Source organism: Eurypyga helias, unplaced genomic scaffold (genome assembly GCF_000690775.1).
Source record: "Eurypyga helias isolate BGI_N326 unplaced genomic scaffold, ASM69077v1 scaffold48857, whole genome shotgun sequence".
NCBI classification, from domain to species: Eukaryota; Metazoa; Chordata; class Aves; order Eurypygiformes; family Eurypygidae; genus Eurypyga; species Eurypyga helias.
In genome coordinates, this window is record NW_010260720.1 from 501 (window position 1) to 12,530 (window position 12,030).

Below are 12,030 nucleotides of genomic sequence, written 5' to 3' on the forward strand. Positions count from 1 at the left end.
ATTATGTTAAAATTCTTATCTCTGACCAAACAGTGAAGAGCAAGCTGTCCACATGAAAGGTTCAGAAGACTGAACTCGGGTCCATGTGCTCTATTCCCACTTCCCTCCATTGTTTTGTACTCTTGCAATTCAGTTTTCCCTATTAATTGTGCCTTGAGCTGCTGCATGATGGACAGACGCTTCTCAGTCGTGAAAGTGCATGAAAAATAAGTGCATTGTGGGGCTTTTAAGAAATGATGTTTTGTAAGGTACTTGCAAGACTCCCTTCAAACATTTTCAGGCTTTAAATAGAGCAAAGTCAGGCTGATCATAAACGTTTCTTCCCTGTGTCAGGGAAAGTGTTTCTCGAAGAAATTTAATCTACAAGTCTCTGGTATCATCAGGGAGAGAAATGTAAAGGGAGACTGAGGATGTGTCTGTATTGTGCTTCCCAGAGCAGGTGTTAACAGAAAGCTGGATATGAAGCTGGAAGCTGTAGACTCTCATGCTCTCTTTTATGAAAGAAAGCTTGTGTCACTGGAGTTACGGAAGCGCCGGCGATGTCATGGCAAAGTTAGAGCAGCACGGACAAGATCGTCAGGTATGTGTGGCTAGTCTTCAATGAGCAGCTAGTCAGAAACAAACAGGCAAGGACTTTTTCACTTGAAATGTGTGTGGATGGCGTTTTTCTGGTATTTGTAGTTCCTAAAGGGGTTCACAGGTTCAAGCTAATAGTTTTCATTTCAAATGTTAATAGTTTTTTCACTTCATTCCTCCTTCTGAACTTCCTGCTTTCTTAGTGCTTAGAATTTCATTCCACATCCCCATGTATATGACTGATGAGCTTGCGGTTGCATTTTAGGTAGCAGAATTCAACACTATGTGTGCCTTCTAGTCCTCTAGCTTTTAAAAGAAAGATGGAAACTTGGGACCTTCCAGGCTGGTTCTCCTACACAGCAGTGGCTCTAAGCTGTTGGAAATAGAGAAATCCTTCTTGTCCAGGCTGATGTGGGAAAAACTTAAAAGGGTCAGAGGTGAATGATCCTCACAAGTGGCTGTTCCTGAAACCATTATCTAAACACTTTCTAGTAGCTGTGATACTGACTGCAATGGGAGAGTTAGTATGTTGTAAAATGATTTTCAGTACTTTATTAAGGTATGTGATCTTTATTGGCACACGTGGAAGTCTAGGTTTCATAGCTTTGGTTTTTCTGACACACAAAAATACAAAAAAATAATATATACACCAAGTATGTGTGCGTATATATATGTCAGTATATTTGTAGGAATCAGGATAAAATATAGGAAAATGCCTTTGTTTCTTTGTTTGGGTTTTTTTTTTCCCTTTAAGTTAAGACAAGAATCTTGGTCTCTCTGATACTGGGAAAACTGACTTCTCTGCTGTTTGATACGAGCAGCAAGAATAATAAAAGGCAGCGCTCCTTAAGATGCTATTCTGAAATGATGGTGTTCTGTCCTAGTTATAAATAGCAGGACAGTCTTCCCCTTCTTTTTTGCTTAACCAGCATGGGTGATTTCTCCTCTACTACAGGGACATCAGCGCCAACAAAGCTGTCCCTCAAGTCAGACACAGAAGGTGAGGAGGAAGAGGAGGTGGATGCAGATGAAGAACTAGATAGAACTGTTGGCTCTCTTTCGAACACCGAGGTGAAAAGCAAGCCAAAGCTCTCTGACTTGGTGAAAACTACTTGTAAGGAGAAGTTGCCAAAAAAACTTGACAAGAAAACTGGAGATGGAGAACTGTTACTTCGAAAAACAGACTCAGAATCTCAGGTTAACTTGCTGCAGATTCTTCAAAAGCATGGAAACCTGAGGTGAGAGATTTCTGCGTATTGCCTTGAGTTTTGACTAGCAGCTAATATAGGTTAAAATGTGGAGGAGGTACACTTAGTGCCACATTATGAATGAGTGTGAGGAGAGAAGAGTTTCCTAGAGAAAGGAGCCTGGATTGTTGTCTAACTGTGGGCTGCCTTTTACAACTAGTTGGCAAAGAAGGGAGATAGTTGCAAAGACTGACTGTTCACCTGGATACCCGGACTGTTGGATCAGTATAAAGCCATAGTTTCCATTGCTGTTCTTTAATCTGGTGATGTTAAGCTGGTCAAGTTTGGTCAAGTCAGGCTTCTAAAATGCCACTGGCTTAATGAAGGGTGCCTGCTATTGAATTCTAAAATTTGTCTTTTGATTCTTTGCGTTTCCAAAGAAGAACGTATAAACATACGTTAAACTATCCAAGAAAGGTTGAGTAGGAATATCTCAGTGCTACCTCTCCATAAAATTAGTTTCGTCATTTTGTGCTTTAATTTTTGGTGATAGAGTTTTTACCTATAATAATAATCTCTGCTCAAGTTAATCACCTCCTGAGAGCAAGATGGGGGGTCCTTTGACAGTGACAAGTGACTGAAATATCTCATTACCTGCTATTGAGTATGAGCACTCACCTTAAATGTGGGTTGAAAACCTGTCTATTTGCAGGTGGACAGGAAGGGCAAAAAGGAAGAGTGATCATATATGTCTGTGTAGGAGGATTTTACGTCTTCTACATAAGAAGCAGCATTATGTTTTTTGTGAAAACTGGCCAAAGATAGAGAAAATAATTGTTGCTTGTTGTTGCTATCTTAGTTTCTGAGAGGATTTATTAGTTATCAAATGGATTTGGGGATTGTTCTCATGTCTTCTTGTGGCAAGGACATTTGCAGTTATGGCAAGGAAGATTGACACTTCTTTTGAGGACAAACATAGCAATGCTGTCATGTACCTGTATATAGAACTGACTCCTGGCAAGAATGTAAGCTCTGTTTGGTGTTCCAGGCAGAATCTTGCTCAGCACCCAGTACTGTTGGGATTCCCCAGGGAAGTGTGTAAGGCTGGTGGTGACCTCATGTTCCAGGATTGTGCTGGGCATGGCCCCATCTGATCTGCCACTGATAAAAGCTTTGCTTGTGGGATCAACAGGCAGAGGAGCTGAAGTAATGAAATTTTCATCCAAAAGAAACCAGGCCTGTTCCAGTCAGTTTTTGTGAGTGGTAGAACTTCTCTCTCTGCCTTAGTCGGCCTGATGAGGCAATTTCTCTGTATTCCACACACTTGAGTGTTGCTGGTGAGGAGGTGGCAGTCAAATGAAACGTGTTTCCCCAACTGTGCCATTCCTAGGGAAGTAAAAAGAACAGGGAGTTACTTGTCCCTGCATTTAAGTCCTCAGGTTTCAATATTCCGCATGCCAGAGGAGAGCAGTGTTAGGCAAGGACCTTCTGCAGCTTCCTGTTTTGTAATCACAGAAGTATCAGGTGCAGGCAAAGAATCTTATTACTGTGCTGATGTTGATAACAGGGGGTTCTTAATTCATACCAGCACAAATCTTAAACTCCTGGTCACGGGGTGTTTAAGTTACCCATAAAACAAACATGGCAGCCCTAGAGGGCTCTTGGGGAGAGCCTTTTCTGATAAATGATGGGCCTGATGTATGCAGTACTGGTTCTTAGTCAGGGTTCAGAGTGTTCTGATCTCCCACACATGTGGGAAGAGAAGCATGTGTGGGGACCAGCAGCATACGGAGCGCAGCGGTGTTGCAAGGCCTGCTGTGCGTTCTGGAGTTCACTGGAAGGCAGGGATTGTAACCAGGTATTTTTATCCTGTTTTAATTATTGCAGCACTGGTACAGCTATCCACAGGGGATGTTAGTTTGATACCCTTGTGAACTCATTGTTTGCTTAGCCCTTCTTTGGGTCTGAGGTCTTCAAAAGCATTGAGATTAAGATTAAGCAGATGCATGGATACTTTGAATGTATTTTATTTTACTTCAGTTCTTACCTAAATCGATGTGTTGATCTCCATAAGTGCTATTATGTTGTGTGATTTCTATGTAACAATGTAACAAAGTGTTCATGAAATTTACAGATATATAAAACAGGAAGACTAAATTTCTGGGCTGAGTTTTTAACAAGATTTCAGGGACTTATGTACGTGGAGTCATGAGGACCATGTACGTATCTGAGAATATTCCCAAGAAGCAGAGAACAAGTAGAAAAAAAATGGTGAGGTTCCTCAGGAATCAGTCTGAGCCTGATTTTAATAATCAGTGATGACACAAAATGTAGAAATATGATAATGAAATTTGCCTGATGGAAAAGATTTTGGAGTTATTACTATGAGAGAAAAGTAGTGGGGAATAAATACAGGAAGAAATGAATGACCTCTAAGATAGGAATAATATAACCAGGATGAAATTCAGTAGCACAAAATGCAAGGGCATGATTTTAGGAACTAACAATTTACAGCAGAAATTCTATCAGCTGGGTGTTCATCAACTGGAAATTAATTATAAGGAAAAATCTCTCGCATGCTCATTGATCACAGGAGGTTTGCGAAGCTCCAGCTCATGGATGCATGAAAACACCAAATGTGGTCTAGGCTTTATCCCTTGAGATGCTTCTGAGACTTCATGTGGAATATTGTGTACAGTTGCTATCATCCATGCTCATGGAAGATAAACTGTGACTGGAACGGGTGAGCTGCTGGTCTCATCGTGTCAGCCGTGTGGGCTTTGTTAGGAGACACTGCAAGAGGTGGATAGTTCACTCTAATAAAACATGAACTATGAAAGGATGTAATTGCTGTTAATAAATATATTCAAGGTAGGGGACCCATCAGGGGTGGAATTAAGATACAGGACTATGTTGGAGAAAGAAAAAGCAAATATAAACTGCTCATCAATGAAGCTAGGCTGGTAGTAAAAGAAGATTCCTAATTATTAAAACAGTAAGTTCTGAAATAATACTCTAGGAAAGTTGGTTGAAAACTCTAGTTTGTTTTAAGATGAAACATGGTAATTTTATAGGAGAGATTAGGACACATTGCCTATGATAGAAGGGGAACCTCTCACTGATACTAAACCCCATCTGCTTCTACATCCCTATGAAAAGGAAAGAAGAAATCATGCTCGGCAATTCAAGGGACAGCTTGTGGTGACTGTGGGGGGAGCTGTGGGGAAGAGTGGAGACTGGGAGAGCAGAATGTTGGAGGAGAGGATTTAGGCCAACGTGACAATGAATAGAATCAGGCGAAGCTTTCAGCAATTTCTCTCACAACAGATGCATACGCTGAAGTGACTCCCATTGTGAGGGATTGAGAAGCAACTTGTCCCCCTCAGTCCTACCCCTGTCCTCTCCTCAGTTCATGCTCACAGCTTCCCAACACGTTCAGCCAGCTTCACAGCAGATTTTGCTGATGTTCTTTCATTCTTCAGTGGTGCCTTGCTCAATGAAATTTGGCTTGTGTCCTTGGGCCAGCAGGGAAGAGCTCACTTTCACAGATTTAATTCTTTTGTTTCCGATGGGAATTGTAGGGCCTTTGTTACAACTCTGGCACCAGTACCAAGCTCTTTGTTTATTTTATGGTCTGTTGTTGTGGTGTTCAAAATGCCTGTGAAGACAGAGGCCCAAGAGAGCTTTGAATTTGGTTTAAAAATACACAGTTTTGCTGATGTTCATGTTACTAGCTTTTGGAGAAGAGTCGCTAAGGCTGAGAAAAGGCAAGGAGAGCATTCCATTTTTAGAGATGATCTTGAAACTTAGAGACAGTCTGTTGTCTTTTGTGTCTCTGGCAATACCTACCCCATCTTGGTGAACTGAAGGTCTCCTTGAAAATACTGGTGGGGTGAAGGGGTCCTCTTTCCAGCACCAAGGAGGTCCTTGCTGTCTGTACTTTGGCCCATAAGCTGTGCCTGACTGCAGTAACTCTTCCCATTGCTATTCTGAAGATAGCTGACTGGTTCTTTTGGTCCACAGCAAAGTGCAAGCTCGCAGGGCTTTCTCTGCCTACCTAAAGCACGTTCAGTTGCGACTGATGAAGGAGGTCGGTGACCAGATCAAGAATCCTGCTTGGGCTGCCAAAGAGGATGAGCTAATGGTAAGAGGCTTTGTGTTGGCTAGACTGTGAGGTCAAGTGAAATCTGCCTTGAGCGTTTTGAGGTTAGAACTAACCCTTGGAATAACTGAAGTCCAACTGATAGTCCAACTAGCTTTGCCCAGCTGCCAGTGCTGTATGTTCAGTATATGACAAGGTAGGGCTGCTGGCTGATATCTGAGCAGTGATAGACAGCTCTTCATGACTGGAGTGTGGTTGACATTCAGGCTTCTCAGATCCTTCCCTCATTCTCCTTCACTGATCTTTGAGCTTACCTGCTTTTGAATTCTCTCCAACTTCTTGAAGATTACTTGGCAGTCTCAGTTTCTGCCACATTTAAACAAAGCATACATCTACTCAAACAGACTGAGTACCCAGTTAAGCTTTTTCTCCTAGGTAGTGTTTTACTCTTTGCAAGCATCTGCGCTCAGGAGACTTCCTCATGTTCTAGATAGAGTGGAAAAAAGTAAAAGCCACTGAGGGAGAGAAAATAACTTTCTAGCATAGGTGTTCCTTTTTTAAAAACTGTGATGAATTTTTCCAGGCAGTAATTTAAGGCCCTATATTTGATGTCTATACATCTTAAAGAGTGCATCAGGCTCAGATCCCCCCACAAACTTTCCTGAAAGAGCTTTGTAGAGTAGGCTCTTGAGCTTTCTTCAAATCCAAATGTATTCTCACTGAATGCATGTTGCAAGGAAAGAGCCAGTGCTGTTCAGAGATAAAACTGTGTGTCAAGAATAATCAGTCGACTCAGTGGAAAATGTTACCCTTGCTCTTTCCAAGTGGAAATTAAAACTGGCTTTTTGAGAGTCACTTTGTCTGCTGTACTGTGAAAAATAATGTTTAAAATAACAGATCCAAACCAGCCTGGAGTAATGGCAGTGAGAGGCGAGCTGTGAAATCCAATAGTTTGGCTGTGAGGCTGCTCATTTATGCATTAGCAGAGCTCCTAACCAAAAGCAAATCCAGAAGGGGCTCAAAACACCCACAGGATGCATCTCGCCTTAGGGTCTGCCTTCATATATTTCTCCTACCAGAGGTCAAACGGACATGGTGGGGGATTGGAATTACATGGCTGTAGGTGTAGTCATCTGTTGCTGTGGAGAGGCTGTGGCTATAGTATACATATATGAAAAGTGATGAAATGGGGCTACATCACTGTAGCGGAGATACCTGACCAAGATCCTCTTCCCTGTGATAGCGCTGAGAGGGATTTATGTCAGTATGCTCCATCACAGGCCTTCTCTAACACATTGCAGGTTGGTTTTTGGAAATGTTCTCCTAAGGTGTTGGACTTTACACATTATTCTGTGTTGGTGCTGCTTTTTGCTGCTTGATCTTGGTTTGGTGTTTATGGGTGTGGGGTTTGTGTTTTTTTTTTTTTTTTCCTTTCTTCACCTGTCATGCTTTTCAGACAAACACTCCTCAAGTGTTCCCAATTCTGACCCACCTTACGCAAGGCCCACCATCGTTCTTCTCCCCCCATCTTGGATTTGTAGGGCTATATTAAAAATGCACGTTGCAGAATGCTTTTGCCTGGCAGTTGTCAGCTCATTTTCCCAGGATGGTGTGTTTAGTTCTTGCCAGTCATTGCTGGCAAGTTACCTCTGTCCTCTTCTCCCCACATCTTGCAACCAGTTCGTTGTTAACTCCATCTCTCTTGCTTGCAGGAGCTTGTGGTACGTTTTCTGAAGCGAGCTGCCAGCAATCTCCAGCAGTCCTTGAGGATGCTGCTCCCCAGCCGTCGTTTAGGACTAAATGATCGTCGTCGTATCCTGGCTCACCAGCTGGGCGAGTTCATCATCTGTTATAACAAGGTGAGTAACTCTGTCTTGATTCTTCTTTTGCTAGCTTTTTTGGTTTTTGCTCTCTTCTTCTAAAGTATCTCCTGCTGTCTGCTGTCATAATCAAGGCAGCAGGCTGTTTCAAAGGCTCTGTTCTGTAAGTTACATGGTCTGTGTGCAGTCGTGCATCCGACTGCATGGTAGTTTCTGTTCAATTTGTCAGATAGACAACAGTATTACAACATTACAGATGCAGTCCAGTAGTCATCTGCATAAAAGCAAAAAGCAGTGTTGAAATGAAGTGGAATTTAACTGGCAGTTTGCTTTTTCTTTGGCTTGTCTTTGATTCTAGTGCTTTGTAATGCCTCTTCCCATTTCTCCCTGTTTTTATGTTGCTTCTTTAAAGACAGTTTTTTAATACAGAACAGTATGAAATATTTATTTTACCATTTGTTTGTTATACTGAGGGATTGCTACCTACCTGCAGTATGACTCTACATGCTCAGTGATAAGGAGAAGTAGATCCTAATTTAAATAATTTTCACCTCTTTAAATGTAGATGCTGCTGTTCTTGGCATAGTGGTTTCACGATAATCCTTGTTTTTCAAGAACAGCTTTCCCTTTCCTTTGCCCCCTGGCATCTCTTTAGTGTTAGAACAGAGGTAGTTTAAATTTCGCTTTCAGAGGCTGCTGTGCATGCAGGCCTCCAAGCTCCTACTCCTTAGCAGAGGATGTTCACTCACATTACCTTGTCAAAACTGACATCTGGTAACTCGATCTGTCAAAGCAAGGTTGGTATTGAACCAAATCTGTTCCAGGGAGTGCCTTGTATGCCTAACGCTCACTGACTTACTGTGTTAGGAGTAACCACAAAGCACTCGGGTGGCTCTGTGGTGAGTGAAGAACGCAGCTGCTTTAGCTATAATTTCCACTCAAATTGTATTCAAACATCAGGATTTTCTGCTAACTCTTAACAAAACAAAGCTGTGTAACTGGTAATAAATCAGTGCATAAACATATTTTCTTAGTTAAAACAAGTGAGAACAGATCACTTGAGGTTTTAGGACATACACGTTTAAGCCATTGAGAGACTTTTGGGCTGTGAGGTTTTTTGATGTCTGAGTCAACAGAGAGACTTCTTTCACTGACTTGTAACTTAAGATTTAGTATGAGACTCCCACTAGCCATTATGTATTTTCTCTAATGATGCAGAAATTAAAAAAAAACCCTAACTCCAGCAAAGTGAATAAACAGGATCACACATTGTCCAGACTCTTACTTAAGTAGTGAAGGATAGAGATATGTCCCAGAGTGGCTTTTTCTTCCTCCTCTTGAATTATCTTTCAAAAGATATATCAGACCCTTTTGTCCTGGGAATGCTTCGATTACCAGTAGGAAGCAATGAAGTGGAGGTCAAGTCTGGCCAGATAAAGCTTGTATGGTGCTATTGGTATTTCAGACAGGCCTGTGGGTTCTTTTTAATTAACAAAAATGTTTGTATCAGTGCAACTTCTAGTGTCAACAAGTTCTAGTGTGTAGATAGATGGGTGTAAAATAGAAAGATCCCTTATATCTGAGATCTTGCTCCCATTCTCACACACAAAGGCTTACCATCTTTTATTCCAGTATATTTTAGTGTATAAATGCTTATCTGCCACAGACTGTACTGTTTTATTTTCTTTGCTTGTGCTAAATCAGTATAATTTTGGTATGTAAATAAGCCCTTGGTGATTTGCTGCATGACGAGAGAAATTAACTCGAGGAGAACTCGGAGTTTAGATTAGGAAATGCTGAGGATGCCCTCAGCTGACCTCCTTGACTGAATTACTTTAAAATAATTGTATATTTTTGTCCTTCTTTCTTCCTGAATATCTCCTTTTGGGACAGAAGTCTCAAGTAAAAGCAATTTTGAGGAACTCTCTGAAGAAACAGCAAAAGTAGAAAGGAAACCTAATGTCAGTGAAGAATTTTTTTTTCCCCTCTGTACTGCCTTATGTCCCAGCAAAGAGTATATTTGAAGGACCAGCATGTATTTGTGAAGACCTCACCTCTTCTCAGCAAATCAGTTCTAATAAGCTATGTCAGGTGAAGGGATGAGGAGTTTAGTGTGTGCATAGCATGCTGTCTCTGGGGCTTTCTGTATTTATCCATTCTGTTGCACACAGTGAAATACTTCCAATTTGGCTCTTTGGAGTTGACATTCTTTTTTCTTGGCTACTGTGGAATTGGTTTTTGTCTACTCTGAGCTGCAGCCATGCCATGGAACATAAAGCAAGTACATAGAGACACTTACTAATACTGCTTCTTAACAGGAAACAGAGCAGATGGTTCAGAAGCAATCAAAAAAGAAACAGGAAGAGGAGCAGGAGGGAGCGAATCCTGAAGATTTTCAGAAATTTATTACCAAAGCAAGGTAGGAATGGATTTTATTCCCTTTGATAAAGGATCTCCCAGCCTTGAAAGTGATGGGACTGTTCTAAAGATGATCTGATTAATCTAAAGGCCTCCAGATACCTTCATTGACCATAGCACCTGCTCCTGCCGGGGGACAGAGACCTTGTCTCTTTTCTCCCTTCCAGCAAACAAACACTTGTAGCATCAGTGTCTGGTGCAAAGAGAAGGACATACAGTAGATGTTTTGGTCATTAAGTAGATTTCCAAAGGACAGCAGTGGTTGCCTTGGTCTGTGTACACTTCAAACTGATGTTGGTTAATGGTCTCCTTTCCTGTGCTGCTGGAGCAAATGCAGCAGTACTTCGGAAGGAGAGTGAAACTAGGGCTGCTGCTCAGATGGCCTTGAGCTTCTGTTGTTGAACAGTTGTTGTGGCTCTCTTCAGGAACTCTCCAGATCTGGACTTTGAGATGAGGAAGGAAGGGAATTAGAGTCTCTGTCTTCATCCTAGTCTCTTATTTGGCTTGCTAAGGCCATTCAGTGCGAGCAGTTACTTTCCCAATGAAAAAGCAGCATTTTCTAACTGTGCATGCTCTGAACAGGAAACTTATTTTGAAAATAGGTAAATACTCTTTATGGACTGTGGCATTGTATGAAAAACAATGATATTATAGCTATCTGACTATGGAGAGGTCTGAAATTATTCAGTGAACTGAAATTATGTCCTCAAAGTCTGTGATTCTTAAGCACAAAACCTTTTGAGCTATTTATTTGACCCATAGATGACATGCCTATTTGGGCAAGGACACGTATCAGTGACTGCACAGGTAGAGCTCACCTGCCCTTTTAATGCCCTCATATCTTCTCTGGGAAGGTTGACAGTCACAGCTGCTTTTTTGTGATCAGTTACAAAGCTGTTCTTTCTTTTTCTCTGGATAGCACTCAGTGAGTGATTAGAAGTAGGTGATAGCTGAGGATCCTTAACTAAGTTCAGGAGGCTTCACAGTCTCTTTTGTTGCTACATTCTCTTGAAAACAATGAATTTTTTACCATTTTTCTAATATAATAGATGGAGTCATCACTGCGACAGGTTTATAGGCACCAAGAAAAATCTAGCAGCTTTTCGGATAGAGTTCTATGAAAGAATGACACTTGAAGTATCTGGCTACTATATGCTATAGCATCTACTCCTGTAACTAGAAACGCAGAATACATGGGCCCACAGCATGGTCTTGGTTCTCTGGCATCTCTGGCCACTAAAATGATTGCTGCCTCCTAGGGCAGGTAATTTTCCTTTTTGCCAGAAACGCTAAGGGATGGCTGCTTGGGACAGAACCACATGCTCTTCTGTTTCCATGTTACTGGCTACCATGCTGTCATGTCCTGATGCCCAGGCTTGGTCGGGGATGGAGATTTTTGCTGCATCATCTACCTGAGTGATAAAGAACAGCAAAAGCCAGTTTGCCAACAATCAGACAATTTCTAGTGATGATCTTTCTGCTTCTTATGAAGTATCAGGTATGTTTGAAAACTCTGGTATTTGACACTGCTTTGCACTGTGCGTGAAGCTTCAGACAGTGAGTTAGTCATTGGGAGCCAAGCAGAGGGATAGATTTCCACTTGGAGCGTTTGTTTGGCAGTACAGTGAATGCAACACTGGAGAAAATGGGTAATAAATGTTGCCACTTAATAATTAGGGTTGTGTCATTGACTAACTTGATATCACATGGATGGTATTGTGCTTCGTTGTGCACATGCTACAGCCATTGCTTCTCAACATCCTCAGTGCAATGTAAAAGTCTATACTTATGCTGGTAAATTTGCTTAAAAGCCTAAAGCACCTTTCCACCAACAACTTTTCATTCTCACACTTCCTCTTCACCTCTAATCTCATTGTCTTGGGAGAAAAGGTGAACTTTGCAGCATGTCATAGAATCATAGAATGGT

General features: G+C 41.5%; 1 protein-coding gene across 1 annotated transcript; it reads left to right on the forward strand.

Moving 5' to 3' along the window:
* Window positions 1–434: 434 nt before the first annotated feature.
* On the forward strand, window positions 435–10,574 carry LOC104512216 (tubulin polyglutamylase TTLL5-like; the record flags this gene model as incomplete). Its single annotated transcript, XM_010155111.1, has 6 exons — window positions 435–580; window positions 1,532–1,814; window positions 5,787–5,907; window positions 7,578–7,724; window positions 10,004–10,104; window positions 10,529–10,574. Coding segments are annotated over 6 exons (844 nt in total), but the record flags the coding sequence as incomplete, so codon positions are not given.
* Between the last annotated feature and the right edge of the window lie 1,456 nt (window positions 10,575–12,030).